The sequence below is a fragment of the Scyliorhinus torazame genome, chromosome 11, assembly GCF_047496885.1.
Source record: "Scyliorhinus torazame isolate Kashiwa2021f chromosome 11, sScyTor2.1, whole genome shotgun sequence".
NCBI lineage: Eukaryota > Metazoa > Chordata > Chondrichthyes > Carcharhiniformes > Scyliorhinidae > Scyliorhinus > Scyliorhinus torazame.
The window spans coordinates 90,150,895-90,171,515 of NC_092717.1; the positions used below are offsets into that span (position 1 = coordinate 90,150,895).

General features: G+C 45.9%; 1 protein-coding gene across 3 annotated transcripts in view; it reads left to right on the top strand.

Moving 5' to 3' along the window:
* LOC140385371 (lethal(3)malignant brain tumor-like protein 4) overlaps positions 1-19,834 on the top strand; it is a 555,015-nt gene extending 535,181 nt beyond the window's left edge. For all 3 annotated transcript variants that reach the window (XM_072467457.1, XM_072467455.1, XM_072467456.1), the window contains one exon: positions 16,810-19,834. In XM_072467457.1, coding sequence (XP_072323558.1) covers positions 16,810-16,944 — 135 coding nt within the window. In that variant the 3' untranslated portion in view covers positions 16,945-19,834. The remainder of the gene's footprint in view (positions 1-16,809) is intronic.
* The last annotated feature ends 787 nt before the right edge of the window (positions 19,835-20,621 follow it).

Sequence of the window (20,621 nt, forward strand, 5' to 3'; positions counted from 1 at the left end):
AAAATCACGTTCGCCTTGAGAGGGTCACTGTTAGGGGGCGAGATTCTCCACCACCGGGTCGGAGAATCGGCGGGGGCTGGCGTAAATCCCGCCCCCGCCGGTTGCCGAATTCTCCGGCACCGGAGGTTCGGCGGGGGCGGGAATCGCGCCGCGCCGGTTGGCGCCCCCCCCCCCCCGCGATTCTCCGGCCCGAAGGGCCGAAGTCTCGCCGGTAAAATGCCTGTCCCACCGGCGTAGATTAAACCACCTACCTTACCGGCGGGACAAGGCGGCACAGGCAGGCTCCGGGGTCCTGGGGGAGGGCGAGGGGCGATCTGGCCCCGGGGGGTGCCCCCACGGTGGCCTGGCCCGCGATCAGGGCCCACCGATCCGCGGGCGGGCCTGTGCCATGGGGGCACTCTTTCCCTTCCGCCTTCGCCACGGTCTCCACGCGCCGCCCGGAGATGTCATTTCCGCGCCAGCTGGCGGGGCACCAAAGGCCTTTCCCGCCAGCTGGCGGGGCGGAAATTCGTCCGGCTCGGGCCTAGCCCCTTAAGGTTGGGGCTCGGCCCGCACCTTTGGGGCGGCATGATGCCCGACTGATTTGCGCCGTTTTGGGCGCCAGTCGGCGGACATCGCGCCGATACCGGAGAATTTCGCCCAGGGTTCGCCCGGAGGTGGCAACCATTCGTCGACTTCTTTGCGGAAAATTAATCGTCAGCAGAAGGTGGTTGGGGGGTGGGGGGGGGGGGGGGGTCAGCTTAGCTTAGAGTAGGGGGTTAATAAAGGTGGGACCTGTAAGGGAGGGAGATGGCTTGTGCGCTATGTTTATAGTTTCATGTACATTGTTTATTGTGTTGGTATAATACCAAAAAATACCTCAATAAAATGTTTATTAAAAAAAAACTATTGGAGTAAGGGGGAAAGAAAAAGTGAGGCCAGAGGCAGCAAGATAACTGAAATGTGGAAATATGTGGGAACAATGAAATTCCTCATTCAATTCAGATGAATGGATTTAATTTATGCCTATAAGCTTACAGCAAATGAGTAGGATTTTCTGAAGGATATATGTGACTTAAAAAAGATATTTCTTTATTCTCCTCCTTTTTCACATTTTCTCCCAAATTTACACCCACCAACAATAAACAATAATCAGTAACAAGTATGTCAATCCCCATATCAATAACAACGATCCCATCCTCCCACCAAACCCCAAACATTAGCCCGCATGTTCACATAAATAAATGACAAAAAGGAATCAGGTTTCACCCATAATCACCATCAACGCACACCGCCCCCTCCCCCCAACCCTCCACCCACTCACCCCACTAATGTTCGATGTTGTCCAGTTCTTGAAAGTGCGTGATGAATAATGCCCATGAATTGTAGAACCCCTCCATCCTTCCCCTCAGTTCAAACTTAACCTTCTCAAGAGTCAAGAATTCCAACAAGTCCCCCCGCCACGCCAGGGCACAGGGTGGAGAGGTTGTTCTCCATCCCATCAGGATCCGCCTTCAGGCGATCAACGAGGCGAAGGCTACAACATCTGCCTCCGCACCCATTTCCAACCCTGGCTGGTCCGACACCCCGAATATTCCCGCCCGGGTCCAGTTTCACGTGCACCACTTTAGGAATTACCCGAAAAACCTCCTTTCTGTAATCCTCTAGCTTTGTACAGGCCCCCCCCGCAACGTTCACACACATCTTCTACTGCTTCAAAGAATCGGCTCATCCTCGCCCTCGTGAGGTGCGCTCTATATACCACCTTCAGCTGTATCAGCCCCAACCTCGCACACGAGGTGGAGGCATTCACTCTCCGGAGCACCTCACACCAGAACCCCTCCTCCATATCCTCTCCCAACTCTTCTTCCCACTTTGCTTTGATCCCTTCCAGTGGTGCCTTCTCCTCTTCCAAAATAGCTCCGTTATCCACTAACACTACCCCCTTCTCCAGTCCCCCTGTTGTCAGCACCTCCTCCAGCAATGTGGAGGCCGGCTCCTCCGGGAAGTTCTGTATCTCCTTTCTGGCAAAATCTCGAACCTGCATGTATCTAAACATTTCCCCCTGCTCCAGACCATACTTCGCTTCCAGCTCCTTCAATCCTGCAAACCGACCCCTAAGAAACAAATCTTTCAGTGTCTTAATCCCCTACTCCTCCCATTTCCGAAAATTTCCATCCCACCTCCCTGGCTCAAATCTGTGGTTCCCCCGAATCAGCATTTCCCTTGACCCTGCCCCCAACCCAAAGTGTTGGCGAAACTGCCTCCAATGAAGCTATTATTATCGGACTCCCTGAGTACTTCCCGGGGCTATCGGGAGCAGCGCTGTTGCTAGTGCTTTCAATTACGACTCCCTGCACAAACTCTCCTCCATTCTGACCCACTGGGAATCAACCCCTCTTACCCAGCTCCGCACCTTAGATATATGTGACTTAACTTAAAATCTGTTGTGTTACTGTGGAATTGGACATAGCAATGCACAGATTATTTGGCAAATAGAAATGTCCTTTCCAAATGCCAAAACTCATGATTTTTTTATGTGCACAGTAAAGTTTTTCATTTTGGAGCCATTTTCTTCATGACCTAAAATGCAACTGTTTACAATTTAGCATGAGCCTTTAGCATATATAGTGTGACGATGGAAATAGTGTACAGATTGGAACCTGATATCTGAGTAAGAGTCATTCTGCATTCATCAAGAAAATATTAAAGGCAACTCCAGTGACTCTGAGTAAGTTTTGCCTCTCCCTTTATACAGTAATCTGCCAGCTAGCAGATTGTTCAACAGTTGTGGAAAACCCTCAATTTCATCCCATAAGAATTCTACAACGGAGATTCTACATTCTACGGGCAGCACAGTGGCACAGTGGTTAGCACAGTTGCTTCACAGCTCCAGGCTCCTAGGTTCGATTCCCGGCTGGGTCACTGTCTTTGCGGTTTATGCACGTTCTCCCCGTGTCTACGTGGGTTACCCCCGGGTGCTCCGGTTTCCTCCCACAGTCAAAAGACGTGCCGGTTAGGTGGATTGGCCATTATAAATTGCCCTTAGTGAATAAAAAGTTTAGGAGAGTTTAATGGGTTCAGGGGATAGGGTGCAAGTGAGGGCTTAAGTGGGTCGGTGCAGAGTCGATGGGCCGAATGGCCTCCTTCTGCACTGTATGTTCTATGTTCTACTGTGAGGAACATCTTAGCAACAATGTTAGTGTGATATCTGGGCCTGCTTCTAAGCAGTGTCTCTTGCTCCAGGGAAGAACTGATGACAGGGCAACTCACAGGTCTTGTTCCACTGACAGGCACTCCCTCCTTTTGGTTTTTACTTGAGCCAGTGTTGAGAATGTCAACTCACACAAGTAGGCTGTGGGAAACGGTAAAAGTACTGCTGTAGCTCGATCTGAAATGAATGAATATTCTTGTCCCGCAAGCAACCAAATGTGTTCAGAGGCATCTCTGCAAATTTCAGTTTCCCTGTCCAATCCATCCTGAGCTCTGCAAATTCCTCTTGTTCCTTCAATTACAATTTATTTGATGATTCAAATGGATCACGTCACTCAAAATCTCCCCGACTCATGAAGAGGAAGTAGCATTCAAACTTCTCTTGTAGTGTTTTAAGATATGTGGAGATGAGGTTGAGTATAGTTTTGCCCGCAGGATTTTCAGATGTCAGCTTGACCATCTCAATCAACCCACTTGCCACTTTTTCCTGCCAAAGGACCAGTTTTGACCTGAAGTCTTGAAGTTTATTTGTGCCAGTCAGAATTTTCTCGTTTTCCCCTGCCTTTTAACATTCAGCTCATTCAGATGGCTGAATACATTTAAAACATAAGCAAGAATCATCACATGTTAAATCTTTGCGTGGCAATCCAAGTAGAGCCGAAAACTGTTTCAGCATGTCACAGAGGTATGTTTCCATTCGACAGCCATCATACCTCTGTGTTGCAAGAGTAAACCCTGGTATTTGGCTCCCATATCTTCACACAAAATAGTAAACAAGCGTGATTTTGAAGGATGTGACTTCATATAATTCACAATTTTGACTGGTCTAACACTGCAGTTAACTCAGATGGCATTGTTCTAGCAACAAGGGCTTCATGGTGCAAGATACAGTGACTGACATGGATGTCAGGGTTCTGGGGCGTCATTCTCCGACCCCCCGCCGGGTCGGAGAATGGCCGTTGGCCGCCGTGAATCCCGCCCCCGCCCCCGCCGAAGTCTCCGCTCCCGGAGATTGGGCGGGGGCGGGAATCCAGCCGCGCCGGTTGGCGGGACCCCCCGCTGGATTCTCCGGCCCGGATGGGCCGAAGTCCCGCCCAGGAATTGCCTGTCCCGCCGACGTAAATCAAACCTGGTATTTACCGGCGGGACCAGGCGGCGTGGGCGGGCTCCGGGGTCCTGGGGGGGGGCGCGGGGCGATCTGACCCCGGGGGGTGCCCCCACGGTGGCCTGGCCCGCGATCGGGGCCCACCGATCCGCGGGCGGGCCTGTGCCGTGGGGGCACTCTTTCCCTTCCGCCTCCGCTACGGCCTCCACCATGGCGGAGGCGGAAGAGACTCTCCCCACTGCGCATGCGCGGGAAACTTTCGGCGGCCGCTGACGCTCCCGCGCATGCGCGGGGAAACTGACAGCGGCCGCTGACGCTCCCGCGCATGCGCCGCATTTCCGCGCCAGCTGGCGGGGCAACAAACGCCATTTCCGCCAGCTGGCGGGGCGGAAATCCCTCCGGCGTCGGCCTAGCCCCTCAATGTTGGGGCTAGGCCGCCAAAGATGCGGAGACTTCCGCACCTTTTTGCCGGCGCGATGCCCGTCTGATTTGCGCCGGCTTTGGCGCCAGTCGGCGGGCATCCCGCCGTTGGGGGAGAATTTCGCCCCTGTTCTTTCACCTTACTCACAAATCATTGACTTTTCCCATCAAGGAAACTGCTCCTTCAGTCAGATATGGCATTCGGCCCAGTCAGGTTTAGTCCCTCCAGATAATCAGTTGTGAAATGAAAGATTTCCTCTCCAGTCATGTGACCAGGCAATTCTATGCAAAAGAAGAACTTCTTTTGACAGAATCCCCATCAACATAACTGACACTGGCTAAGAGCTGGCAGTGTATGCCAATATCTGTGGAGTCATCAGTCTGCAGGGCATATTTTTCACTCATTTCTAATTGTTGTTGAAACACTTGCTCAATATCACCTTATGTTTCGTCAATATGCCGTTTGTTTATACTATCAGAAAGAGGAACTTTGTCGATACCTTTGGCAGCACTAGCTCCAGACATTACTCTCACATTATTTTTACATGCTGGCGTATACGGGTTTCTGCATTGGTGATCAGCCACCAGATAATTTGTCTCCTGTGCATTATCCGAATCCCGCATAAGCTGCATCATATGTTGATTCGTTTTACATTTTGTTTTCTCAAGCGCTTTTGAAGTACTGCATACCCTTGCTGGAGAGTGAATGTATTTTGCGCTGAAATGGTGCTTCAACTCACTTGATGTCATTGCATCATATGAGAGTTTCTCCCTGCAAATTAGGCATTCTAGGACAGGGCTACAAAGATCCATGGGTCAAGTACCTGTGACTATACTGTGTATGAACCTCGTTTTTGCTCTCCTAAGGTTCTATTCTTTCGACTACATCTGAATCCGAGATGGATTCTTTACTTCTTTTCCTATTCATGGAAAATGTGGTCAAACACATTGCACTCCACAACAAATGCCCTCAAGCAGCAACTGACTGGTACAATTTCAGTTCTTTGGCCATGCCAAGCCAAACATTACCTTACCCCAACACCACACAACCCGGAGTTACCAACCTTTGGATCTTCAGGGTTTTTTTTCGGGTCTCTTCGACCACTAGGGCTGCTCCCAAGCCCACCTCACAAAAGGTCTACTCCTTGATGCACTTTCTCTAAATGGAGTCAGTTTCTCCTTTTCTTAAATTTATTGGTTCCTATTTCTTACTTCTGTCTGCTTCCCTTATTGGGAACTTTGTTTTTTAAATTCTTTCTACCTACTCTCCTGTTTCTTCGATTTCTCCCAGTATCCCTCACTTCTCCCATGGTTTCTGCACCCTTTTTGTGTTTTTGCTCATGCGCAATGGGGCCTTCGTCTTCACCTCCATGGTTGGCATCTCCAAGTCCTGGGAAACTTTGGACCTTCCGCACATGTGACAGCTGGGAAGGGATAACACATGCAAGGTTCAGATGTTTTACGTTGGTCAGACTTATGCACATGCAGTTGACCAACATAAAAAATCCAAACCACCCACATGTGGCCTATTCCCAGCCAGCACATGCACAGTTCGGTTTACCAATGTAAAACAAAAATCACAATTGTGCATGTGCAGCCCTTTCCCAACCCAAAGTCCGTCAGAACTTGAAGATGCTGACCACGGAGCTGAAAATGAAGGTTAGATTTAGTCTATTTACATTCATTTTTAATCATTTTGAATTGGCGGCACGGTGGCACAATGGTTAGCACTGCTGCCTCAAAGCGCCAGTGGTCTGGGTCAATTCCAGCTTTGGGTGACTGTCTGTGTGGAGTTTGCATGTTCCCCTCTTGTCTGCACTGGGCCTCCGTTTCTTCTCACAGTCCAAAGATGTGCAATTTAGGTGGAATGGCCAACTAAATTGCCCCTTAGTGTCCCAAAAGATGTGCAGGTTAGATGGGGTTGCGAGGGTAGGGTGGGGCAATGGGCCTAGGTAGAGTGCTCAAGTCAGACTCAATGGGTCGAATGGCCTCCTTCTGCACTGTAGGGATTCTATGGATTCTCCTTCGGAATCCTATTTCGCAGCACACCGGTGGGGAACTGCTGATATATGCTATAGCCAGGTAGACAGAATTACCTCAGTGGGTTGAAGCAGTCAGTAGCTGAGCCTTGCAGATCAGTAATGGTTCCAAGTTCAATCCCTGGTCTGTATTGAATATAGCAGACAAGATTTGGTGGTGAGAAGAAGCGAGCTATAGGTGCCATTCTTTATTGCCACTATGCTGGAAATACACACACATGAAATAATTGGTGAATAGGCTCAGCTGCTCTGCCTTCAGTGGCCAAATACTCACTACAAAGGTTCACACATGAATAATCATCACTTAAGCTACATACTGAAGAGTACCCACAACCAGTGGAACTGTGCCCCTCCATAGAGTCCATGTCTTCTCAAAAGTAAATTAAAATAGCGTGAAATGAAAAACAGTACAAGCACAAGGCTGTTTTCCACTTACTATTTACAAATCATTAAGATAAATATTTCATCAATGTGTTTTCTTGATAATGTGATATGGTTATCTATTCAATGTGTGCAACATAAATTGTAGACTTTTCTTAGATTATTTAATGTTGCTGAAACGATTGAGTCTCTACAGTTCATTGACTTTTGCACTCATTATTACAAAAGCCCCAATTAAGAATTATTTTTGTGCGTGGGTTTAATTACCCAGCAATATAATAGGTTAAAAAAGATAGAGGGCGGGATTCTCCGAAATGGAGGCAGAGTGTTCGCGTCGTCATGAACGCCGTTGAGGTTCACGAGGGCGCGAAACGGCCCCTATCCCGACCGATTCAGGGCCTGATAATGGGCTAGGAGCGGCGCCACGTCATTTACACGCGCCAGGCCTTGGCACCGCATAAAGGCGGCGCCGCATACATACTGGCGTCACCGCGTGTGCGCCGGTTGGCCGGCGCCAACCCGTGCATGCGCGGTTGCCTTCCTCTCCGAGTCCGCCCCGCAAGAAGATGTCCGACGGATCTTGCGGGGCTGCGGAAGAAAGGAGGTCCTCCTTCAGAGAGGCCGGCCCGACGATCGGTGGGCACCGATCGCAGGCCAGACCCCATTTGAAGCCCCCGGTGCAGGATCCCCCCCCCCCCCGCAGGCCCCCCAGCGATCCCACGCTGTTCCCACCGGCAGCGACCAGGTGTGGACGGCGCCGGGGGGAACCCGCCGTTTTGGGCTGACCGCCCGGCCCATCCGGGTGGTGCCAGGGAATCACCATTTTGGGTGTCTCGGGCGATACTCTGGCCTGTGCCGCGTGGAACTCGACGGGGCCGTTCTCGCCACTTGGGAGAATCGTGGGAGGGCGTCGAACCGGCGTCGCAGGAAAATCTGGCGACCCAGGCAATTCTCCCAACCGGCGCGGGAGCGGAGAATCGTGCCCAGAATTTCACTGAATTCTATTTGTAGTATGTAAACTTGTGTAATTGAATGACTTAATTGTTAGGACTTCTATGAGAAAGGATACACCTATAGAGAATGTGTGTTATATCTAGCGGAACATTACAAATACGTCATATAAATGATCAAGAAACACACTGATGGTTTGCTTTCCTACCAGGAATCGCTGTTTAAAATAAGCAAAACCGCACTGTCACAACGTTTGTTTTAAAGGCTGTCATTTGCAGCTGTTGGTTACATTTTGAATTTGTACTTTAGCTATAGAAAACCCTATAGTGATCCTTTAGAACTGAAGTATGTTACCAAGCAACTTCTGTTATACGTTTTAGTTACCGTTGTATGAAGAGTCAGAAGTCCTGTTCCTTTTCACCAAACACCATTTATTTCACTGCCACAGCCTCTGCACAAAACTCCAACACACCACCTGACAGAGGCCACCTGAAGCCCCTTTACATATCAGTGTCAATTAATGGATGCTTAACATAAATGAGACAACTAATTGCAATGTCTCTTAACCCATTACTTAACAACTTCTGTTATGTCCACGCATCAGAACCTTTGTTTCAACCTACTCATGAAGTGTTGCAGCTTGATCTTGAGAACATTATACCTCATTGTAATGCTTTTCATTTCTTGTTTGGGCCATCTCAAGGAGTAACAAACTAAAACTGAAGAGATTATTCTCGGCTTCCAAAGAGTTATCACCTAGGGCACGATTTAACAGAAAATGTTCTGAAGTGTTATTTTGGGTGCAGTTGGCGGTGTGTTTCTCAACGGCCGCGTTGGTGAGATTGCAGCCCGTATTTAACGGCACTTAGTGCCAGAAATGAGCCCGCGTGAGCTTCTTGTCATTACTGGGTCCCGCGCCATCAGATTCACCAGACTCACCAGGCATCTCGCCTCTAAGAAGGGGAACTGCATGTAAACGCTCCCTCACCACTCGGTCGCAGTCAACACACACACGCAGACCTGCTCTTGCTTTGGGATGGCCATCGATTCGAGACGGGACATCATGTTCCCCCAAGGGGGTTGGAGGGCAAGCAGCAGGGTCAGCAATGCACCTGGGAGGCAGTGGCAGCAACTGACAATGCAGGCAGCATGTCCAGGATGACCGCCGTACAATGTCGGAAGAAGACCAATGACCTCCACCGAGCTACAAGGGTAAATCACCACCTCTCTCCTGGCATCAGTTCCGCCTGCCACCTCTCAAATTCCCAAACCGCCCCCCCAGCCCCCCACAAATCATTGCCTAACATCTCACACCTTCCCCACATCTGATCTTCATGCTTGTTCCTCTGAAACCCCTGACACCCACCTACACAACCCTTCATGTCCAGGTGTGGTGCCCATACATACCATCTGATATAGACCCCCCCCACCCATCCACCCCCCCCAGTCCATCAAGCATGTGGCTCACAATGCCCTCACTTTGTTCCCGGAGAAGAAGATTGCCCATAATAAGCGGGAAAGATCCAAGCTGGGGGCAGAGTGGCAGAGATCCTGGACCTCATCCCCTATGAGGAACGGCCCCTGGAGATCACGGGGTTGTCCGAGGAGAGAGCAATCACCAACAGCGAGATTGGCCTGCACTGCAGAGGTGAGGATCCATTGCCCCTTCGCCCAGATGACCTGTCTCAAGGAGTTGCTCATGTCAGACAAAATGATCCTTCCTTCTCACTGACCACATTTCCATTGTCTCGCAGGATCTCAATCTGATGGGGCTGGGCCATCCGGAGTCACTGCCCCCCCTCCCCCACCCCTCCCCTCCACCCAAGAGACCACTCGGAGGTGAGCTCCGAGGAGACCACCATCGAGGCTTCAAAGCTATTACCCGCACCCTCGACCAGCACAGAGACACACATCAGTAGCCGATACTAATGGACAGGCATCTGGATCCCAGTCTCGTGAGCACCAGACAATGACTGATGCACATCAGGTGGAGGCAGGAACATCCAAGGGAGTCAGCAGTCGGAGATCTGCTGGATCCCAGGACTCAGCTGAGTTCGAGCCAGATGCCGAGCCTCTGGACAAAGTTATCCCAGAGCTGATGCAAACGATATGTCACAGCCGTGAGATTAAAGAGGGGATGTCAGCGACATTTCAGTGAGTGCATAGCCGATTGGCAATGGGTGCTGGAGATGATGCCAACAATGCATGGCCAACTCAGCTATGGTGTGTTTGGATTTGGGTTGATTGTCATGTGTACCAAGGTACAGTGAAAAGTATTGTTCTGCTTATAGTCCAGACAGATTGTTCCATACATGAAAAGCATCGGATATATGATAGATACACAATGTAAATAGACATAAACCGCAGTGGAAGGCCTGGAGCACGACATCCGCGTCTTGCGTAATGGTGCCCAAGGTATGGCTCAGTCTGTGATGACTGTGGCTGAGGGCCTAGACATCATGTCCCAGTCGCTGAGAGACATGTCCCAGATGCAGGTGGACATTGCTGAGGCACTGCAGAGCATGGTCCGGTCACTGACGAGCATCGATGAAGACGTCGACACCATGGTGCAGACAATGGAGAGCCACCAGGACTGGCAGGGCCAGATGTCGCAGAGGCCTCTGGAGCTCACTCCAGCTGTCCTTCCATCCCATGGAGACCCCCAGGGCCCTACGGGCACCTTCAGGGAGGAGGAAGCGCTGGGGGTCAGCATGGGCCCTGCCACCAAGGAGATGACAGCAGAACAGGGTGGATCGGCGATGCCAATCACACCAGTAAATCGGCTAGAGCCACCAGGCTCCAGGCCCTCCAGAGGACGTCCGTCAAGGGCATCAAAGCAACAGATCGTGGAAAGCAGTTGGCTGCTTCCCCCTCTGTTATGCATCGTAGGGCCACACCTAGATGGAGCAGTAAATCATGAAAGATCAAGAAGAGAGAGGATCACTGAGTGGGCACAAGGGGGCATGGGGGAGCACTACCTGTAGCTAGGGGTAACGAAAATGTCAAATGTTCACAATTAAAACATGTTATACCTGATATATGTCAAGCCTCTCTCATGTTAGTCTGCACAGTTGGCATGCCTGAACCTCTGCCCTCGGCTCCCCGCACCCCCGCTTCCCGGGCACCGTGGTCGAAGATCAAAGGTGGATGGCGGGAATGAGGGGTGAGAGGGTGAGCTGACTGACAAAGCCTTGCCCTATGAGAATCAGGTGAGGATGAGGGCCTCCATGGTCTTCTGGGCATGCCAGACACTTGGCGCTGCCTATGCTCTGTCCTCTGGCTCTTCCTGCAGGTCCTCCCTGGGCTCTTCCTCCATCCCCTCCTGATCTGCTTCCTCCTCAGACGAGGCCGCATGTCCTTCCTCTTCCCCTCCATGTTGCCCCATTGCTGTGCCAGATTGTGGAGTGAACAGAAGACCACCACAAAGCAGGAGATCCTCTGGGGGGGTGGACTGCACCACCAGAGTGGGCCAGGCATCAGAATCGCATTTTGAGTAGTCTGATGCACCATTCAATGATAGCACAGGCAGCAACATGGGTGTCGTTATAACGGGTTTCATCCTTGGTCTCCGGCCTCAGCACCGGCGTCATCAACCAGGACCTCAGGGTACCCCTTTTCCCCCAAGAGCCAACCCGCCATTCTGGGCTGGTGCTCGAAGACACCAGGGATCTCCGAGTGTCCCAGGATGTAGCTGTCATGCACGCTCCCTGAAACACATGCATGATCCGGAGGTGGTGGTCGCACACGAGTTGAACATTCAGGGAGTGGAACCCCTTCCTGTTAATTAAGGGCACTCCCTGATGCCCCTTTGAGCGCAAAGGATCATGCGTGCCATCAATGACTGCCTGGACCTGGTGCAGCCCGGCGATAGGGGAGAATCCTGCAGCCTGGGCATCTTGAAGGGCCTGGCCCAGCTCAAAGTTCATCAAGACTGATGTCCGGGCATATAGGGCATCTGTGACTTCATGGATGCACTTGTGGGCTGTAGCTTGTGATATGCCGCAAAAGTCCCCACTTGAGCCCTGGAATAATCCGGTTGCATAGAAGTTCAGAGCTGTGGTGACCTTCATGGCCACCAGGAGCGGGTGTCCTCCTCCTCCATAGGGTGGCAGGTCCGTGAGGATGTGGTACAGGTGCCACGCTATCTTTTTTTCTGAGACCGAGTCTCCATCGGCTGTCCATCTCCTTGAAAGACCAACAACGCCTGTACACCTTGGGCCATCGCTGGCATCTCCCTCTGGGTTCCCTTCCCCGCTGATGGGCAGCCAGGTTTACAGTCTGTGGGACGGCCCACTACACCTGGGGTGCTGCCTCCAACCTGTATCGACGGTGCTGCCTTCCCCGGCGTCTGGCCACCTGGGCTGCCACCAGCACCGCAAGGGCAGCCACTGTGGACCGACAGCACCAGCCATAGTTATATCTGTAAGGAATTGGAGAAGGAGAGAGAGTGACAATCAATTAGGACTTCAACCCCGGGACCCTCAAATAACCCAAGCCTCCCCCACCTTTGCACATCCCGCCTTCTCTTAGAGTGCCATCCAGCGAGCCAGTTGTGCTGGAAACCCTTACTCTTGCACACTCACCCCTGGCCACAGCAAAAGCCCCTAGACTCCAGATCACTGCTGGGAACATTAGAGAGACCGTGCTCAGGTGCCCACCCCTGATCCATACACCTACCCTATGGTCACGAGGATATACCCCAAGTAAATTGCCCCTGTTACGGGTATCCACAGTATGTAAAAATGCCTTGAAGGCCTCACAGACGAAAATCTCCTCCACCCGGCCCAGGGGTGACGCCTGACCTGGAACACTTCAGCCAATGTTCATTCACATTCACCTGAGGAAGGAGCAGTGATCCGAAAGCTAGTGATTCAAAACAAACCTGGTGGACTTTTACCTGATGTTGTAAGACTTCTTACTGTGCTCACCACAGTCCAACACCGGCATCGCCACATCAAATAATAGTGGTATAGTGGATTATCTCTGTTACCAGAGCAGTGGGTATTAATATTTATATGGTCACAAACCAAGAGTACATTAAAGAAATAAAACTCCTTGCCATTGATGAAGATCATGGGATTAATGGTAACACCCGCATGCATGCATTTTAGAGAAGGCTACATTGTGGAAACAAATTGTTTGTTCTGTTGCCCGGTGCTGTTTTCTATGTGCAAGTGATGAAAGTTTTCCCCAGTAAAAGGCTTCTGTTACAGCTTGTATACTGACTTATTAGCCTGGAAAACATTCTCTGTGATGGAATGGAGTAATCAAATAGCACAAAAAATGAAGGCAGTAGACACCTCAGACTCTTTTGTTGAGTTCATCTGAAGGTCAAGGTGAATAAACAGCAATGCTTGCTGACAGCATCATTTATGAAGCACAGCTGGTCTTCATACATGTCACTGTATTTGTTCTTTAACCTACAGACCCAGCTAGTTAAGTGGAGGAGTGTGTGGGGAATAATGGTAATCTTTCTTCACTGCAAGAAGATATGCTGTTCTCTTCTCAGGTTGCCCTCATTCTCCACCAGCCAGGGGTCTTTTTTTTTTCCAACTACTCTCTTTGAGATTTTCTCAAGTTTTTAAAAAAAAACGTTTTCAGGGGCTCCTTTTTCATTCTCACTAACTCCATTATTAGGTGATGCAGTCGCTCAGTAACATTACTTTCTGTATTGGTGATTTTTTTTCAGGTTTGCCTTCTTTAGATAGACAAGATCGCAAACAAACCAAAATGAAAGGCTGTATCATGTATAGCAGCTCATCCAATCTCAAGCCAAGGATTAATCAAATCAAAATAATAACCCAAGTATCAATGCTAGACTAAAAGCATATTTTGCAAAGTAACACCTTTATTTGTTATTAGATGGCCTGTGCAATAATGATTTAAAACCAGAACAGAGAAAACATTGAGTAAGTAGATAACAGCAGTTCTGATTGAAATGTTAGTTTCTATTATAACCAAAAGTAACAAACACTTATCTATAGAGTGTGTGTAAATTAGACACCCGGGTTCGAATCCCGGTTTGGGTCACTGTCTGTGTGGAATCTGCACATTCTCCCTGTGTCTGCTGGGTTCCCTCCCACAAGTCCCGAAAGACGTGCTTGTTAGGTGAGTTGGAGATTTGGAAAAGACGCACATGCAATTGGTCAGTGCTAGGTGAAAGTTCCAGAGGAATAGCAAGACTCCATGATAACGTGCTCTGTATCAGATTGCTACCTTACCACACGAGACACAATAAAAGGATCCTGGTTTGGACAGATCAAAGTGTTTGGCGAGTTACTTCATAAAGTACAAGGGACCAAACACAACAATCACAAGCTACGTTTGAAGTTTTGAGCGTGAATTCTCCCCATACTCCTTTATTTTGAACCCTGCCACCAACACAAACAGGAGAAGAAGAAAAAGCTAGCAAGAATTACAATGTTTTGATTTTCTTTTATTTTCCAGAATTTCAGCTCTCAAAAAAATCAGTCGGAAAATGTAGGAGCAAACTACAAGCCCTCTTCTCTGCCCACCTCAGTGCCAGATAAACTCTAATCTGAATAAAGACATATTCAATGAAGTGGCTGACCCTTCCAATATACAAACAAACCTGTCTATTCCTATACACTTCAATGGCCAAATACAGCATCCACGTTTTTTCTGCACTATCTCAACTACCATGGATACTGTGTTAAACTGCTGTAACTTTAAGCTCTTTCCATACTTTTTCTCTTTTTGTGGAATTTACATCGTGTATCAAATGTGGAGTCACGTGGAGAGGCAACGTCTTACTGCTCCCAGGCATTCCTGCAGATTGTTAGTCATCTGGGTAAACAGGGCTGTAGTGGGATTTTAACGTTCTCTCAATGCAATTGTCTCAACATATTGATCGTGGACCAAAGAGACTTGTATTTTTTCTTTCATGAGATTTGAGCATCGCTAGTAAGGCCAGCTTTTATTTATTGGCCTTGAGAGGGCTATATTGAAGCCTGTCAGTAGGGGCTGTGCTGTGGATAGCTTTGGAGTTGCCATTAAGTGATCATGCATGACTGAACGTTATGTAGATGATGGAGTCTACATTTGGTACCTGAAATTGAAGGTTGCAATTCACGAATTCACTCTCGAATTCTTTTATATGCCAGCTCCCTGAGGTTCCACACGTTGCATTAAGCAGCCGAGGAAGGATTCAAGCTGGAATTGAGATCAGATTAGAGGAATTGACCTAACTCAATTTGCTCCAACTCACTCTTGCTCACTGTTTCAACCAGCATTCTCTCTTAACTCTCTAATTAAATCCCTTGCTGTAGATGTATCTGAATTGGTGTTTCCCATGGTTGATGTAGGTGATACAGATACAATGACATGCTGGGTTTATTGTGTCCACTGTCATTTGCTTCCAGGTCTTCCTGGATGTCTACAGAAACAGTGGCAAGCAAATTGGTATATGCTGTAATACAGCGTGTGGCATGCTGCCAGTTTCCAATGTACACCTGCATACAATGAAAGAGTAATGGGGGGAAAAATAATAAGAAAAGGATGGTACTCTATAGAAGAGTTAAGGACCAGAAATTGCAAAACCCCGTGATTGGAACTTCATTGTTCATGTCTGTTATAAGCCAACTTCTCCTATAAGCAAGGTGACATTTTGAAGAGCGGATACAGTGACAACCAAGTGCTCACCCTTTAACTCAATTCGTGCCAATTATCAAAATGCCTTTTGTTGGACGTACGCTTTGTGGGCAGAACTTCTAGTACTTCTGTGCAACAGGAGTTGCCTATTTCAGTTACATTTGCGAAGCTTGCCCTACAACAGTGGTTGTGATTGTGTAAAAGATCTCAAACATTTCCTGAGTATTTTGCTTGCTGCACCAGTGAAATTGCATCAGATTTAGATTAAACTCTTTGTGGTATGCTTACTGAGTGTAGGCAAATACTGGGGATTCTTGCCTTGGAAATATTCCTGAGGCTTCTAACTTCATGCAAATGTGTTTTGAAACACTCTGGAGATGTGCGGTGGTCTTCACTCATGCTTTCACCTTCCAACACATTGCGACAGATGTTAGGAATGATCTTAGCCCCAACTAGGGCATCCTCTTTGCTGATTCTCGACGAGCAACATCTTAAAAATGTAGTACCCTGTGACATCCTTTCTTTGTTGCATTTCAATGGGGAAAATTTTCAAGTTTCACATTGCATACCATTCTCTATTTAAATAGCACCAGCCCTTTAAGATCTGCTGCATTGGATTTTCCACCAGCAAAATCAGCCTTGTGTTGCAAGTCCTGGTTGAATCTGCACAGGAAGCTCACAGTCACACTTAAATTGGCTGACCTTGAGGAAACGTGCGATGTGATTATGCTACCCATTTAACAAAAACCTTATTTGTTTCAATCCAGTGATATTAACGCTGTTTTCTGAAATTGACCAATCCTGGAACCAAGGATCCATAGGTCTTTGATCATCAGCATACTAGAATCATCTTTTGCTGACTCTTCTGGACTTCCATTGGTTAGGTAGTTGCCTTCATTAAGATTTTAGTAGTACAGACCTGCATAAAAGGACTGTATTGATGTATCATCTAGAATGTCCCTTCACAAATAATTTACTTAAGGGATTACATTTAGCATATCAAGATAAAATAATGGTTCAAAGCATGATCAAAGTGAATAATGAATTTCTATCTATTTTGAATTCAGTTACATATATTTTTTCACCAGTGACTTTTCTTTTGTTTTACAGCAGATTGATGGAGAAGCATTTCTTTTGTTGACACAGGTGGACATAGTTAAGATCATGAGCATCAAATTAGGCCCAGCCCTGAAGATTTACAACTCCATTCTAATGTTTAAGAATTCTGAAGGTAATTTGGAATAGACATTGTGGATTGAAAAAGGCAACTGTTAAAGTGATGCTCTTCTTTCCTGCCAGTGAGGATTAAAGTGAATCTCTTCTCATGATGAGTGGCACAACAAACTGTAGATCAATTTATCAGCAAGATTAACAGGGTACACTGAAATATACTAAAATATTGTTGATTTAAAGAATTTTTGGTTATAAATGCTTGTTAATAAGACATGATGAAGTCATTAAAATATGTTGTAGTAGAAGATGATACATTTGGAAGTTGCACTTGTACAGTAGATATTTAATCACATTTCACATACAATTGAGATGAAATTACAATTTTACAACGTGAGAGTTTTAAAAACAATCAAGTTGGGCAAAAGTAGTTGTCTATCTATGTGATAACTTCATTAAAGTCTAAAATGGATCTACGCACTTTAATAGTGTTGAGTATATGGATGTTACCCAAAGCTTAGAGCATGGCAGGAGATAATCTGCAAAAAAGAGCACAATAACAATAACTTAATTACTTTAGAGTATATATTGAAATATGCTACAATAAAAGCAGCTTTTCAGTTACAACCATAAACATACCTTTTTCTTTGGATATGTATAGGTAGTGAAATTCCATAGTTCATATTTTAGATATGTTTTTTAACGCACATTATACTGCTACATATGATCATGTGACTAGGAATTCCGAAATTTGCTATTAAATGAGCAAGTTAGTTTTCGCTATTGATTATCACACAGAGTATCTCTTCCTTCTGATATTGGCACTCCAATTCACATAGAACAAGGAGCAGACATGTTAGCAGAATGCAGGAGTTCTTGCATCCTCTTCCACACTTTCTGCCCGCATTACAAACATAAGCCCCTCTCTTCCATAGACACAGGTACACAATTTAAAATTTTTGCTTCAAAAATATTGTGAACTATGGCACAAACCAAATATACAGCAGAATGCTGTTAAATGCTTTATTTGTCTAATAAGCTGACCTGATAGGATAATGCAAGAATTAAGTTTACTTAATCATGCATTGTGCTGTCTATGTGATAAATATAATTTTCAGTGGAAGTATAGCTTGTATCTTCCCTACATCTACAATTCGTATCTGTAGAAGAAACCAATATTGCAGAAACTCTGAATATGTATATACCACAGAGTTTGTAAATTATGAAACTTCACTGTTCTCTACTATTCCATTGAGCTTTATTCTTAAAGATTCCATAACTAATTCATGATGAATTCCGAAGGTATTGACAACTTACGCCTCAAGGAGCAAAGTGCACCCTTGCCATAAGTAGTAGGTGCTCAAATAGGCCTGGGCTCAATAATAAATTAGTGATTTTTCTTTTTATAAACATAGTTGTGTTTTGAAGTGATGGAAACGTGCTACACTCGCTTGTTGCTTGCTTTTATGCAGTGGTTACTTTTTAATTTGTATTATCAAGTTGCAGGACTTTACTGATTTGTATATTATGTTTTTTGTGTAATTAACAGTACATTGCAGTTGATGTTGTGCTTGTTATTTATGTTTGCACAGAATTTGATCCAAAATGTTATACTTTACCTTAAAAAAAGTTCTCTAATGTATAATGTGTTTTATTATGTATTGTATAAGTAATATATACAATATCTACAATGGGTTAGGGTGTGTTTATTCTTAAAACTAATGGTATTTTAAACTGAAAATTAGCTTACAAAGATAGAACATAATTTAAAAATAAATTTCTTACAGAGCAGGAATGCAATATGGTGCATATAAAACTCTGGTATCATTTCGTGATTTTCTATATCATGAATCAACTACACAACCTCTCCTTCAGTTAGCCTCAGTTTTTGTTTGCTAATGGCTCATAATGAAGGATACAGTTAACATTGTTACAGTTTTTGTTTCAATCATCCAGAACTAAGTAGGACTTCATGAAAGAGCTGAGTTATGAGAAGAGTAGATTTTGTACTTTTTCAAAATACAGCACATAGAATAAAAGAAGACTAGAATAGGCCAGTTTAAACAGTAGCATCTATTTTTCTGGAAAACGCAGTTTAAGGTTTCCATTTTTTAAAAATCAGACGTGGATGGGATACTGAAAAAAAGTTTTATAAGTTAGTTTTCTGCCTTTGCATCATCTAGAACAGAAAGTTATTTCTCTGACTCAAAATTTGTGCCTTGACACTTGCAGAATTTGGCAAGTAAAGGAACAATTTATAAAAATCACCAAGATTTGAGACAATTCTTACTTTTTAGATACATCAGGAAATGTGATGGATATAAAATGCAGAAATAATAGATCTGGCTATTTAAACATCAATCAGTAAATGCCATCAACAAAAAATATAAAACACACAGCTGAAGTTTACACCTAAAGAGTTTGTTTTACAGTGACAAAGAACATCTTTTATAAGTTTATATGATATACAGTAATTGTCATGATAACTTTAGGATACTTCTACTTTAACATCACCAGCGACTATATATTACCCTTCAGTACTGATACTGACATTAAGGCTTCAACAAAAAACCTCAAATGCTATAAATTACATGGTTACAAAGCGATGGTAAAATGGCATTGAATGCTTTTGTACTGTCGTTGAGTTAAATTGCCATTATTAATAAATCACATTTTTCCCATTCAGTGAACACAGAGCCATAAACTTCAATATACTGTGCTTCTAAGTCCAAAACGTCTCAGTTCATGGAACGAGTTTGTTATATTTGTTATACTGTGTTTGTAAATTCATTAAATGTTGAAATACATTATTGAAAAAGTTAACTGTTTTGCAGGGAATGATTTAAAATAATTTCTCTTATTCTGGCATGCGATACGTTATCTTTAGTTGGATACTATTTTTGACTGTGATGTTGATCAAAGTGAGCTTGCAATTTTTAAAAAATAAAGTTCTGTTCAGCTCAGACTTCCTACCCTCTGATCTCCTTTCTGTGGTGTGCTAGTTTCAACTGGCAATGTAAAACCCAAAGATAGTTTAAGTGGAATCAGTATGTAGCATTTCCAACATCAGCCTATGCATAGAGTCATAGAGGTCTACAGCACAGAGAAGGCCCTTCAGACCAGCGTGTCTGTACCGGACAAAACAACCATGGAAATATTCTAATCCCATTTTCCAGCACTTGGCCCACAGCCGTGTATGCTTTGGCATCGCAAGTGCACACCTAAATACTTCTTAAATGTTATGAGGGTCTCTGTCTCCACCACCTGTTCAGGCAGTGATTTCCAGACTCCCACCACCCTCTGGGTAAAAAAAAATTTCCCCACATCCCCTCTAAACATGCCCCTCAGTTTGCACTGAGTGCTGAATTTGGTGCATTTGAGTGCGATAGTGAGAGTTTGGTGACCGAGGGAGTATAAGGCTTCATTTTTATCTAAAGTTTAGTCTTTCTTTTATTTAGTTAATTAACTTAAAAGTTGCTGTTTGGTTTAGAAGAAGGTGAATTTTCAATAAGCTTTAAACAGGCTTCTACTTGTAGGCACTTGCAGCTGGAGCTTGTTAATTAGTTAATTGGATTAGGCCAGTTTTCAGAGGCTAGATTCACAGTATAAAAGTGATCCCCTACAGTGCAGACTTTGTTTGCACTGAGTGCTGAATTTGGTGCATTTGAATGCGATAGTGAGAGTTTGGTGACGGAGGGAGTATAAGCCTTCATTTTTATCTAAAGTTTAGTCTTTCTTTTATTTAGTTAATT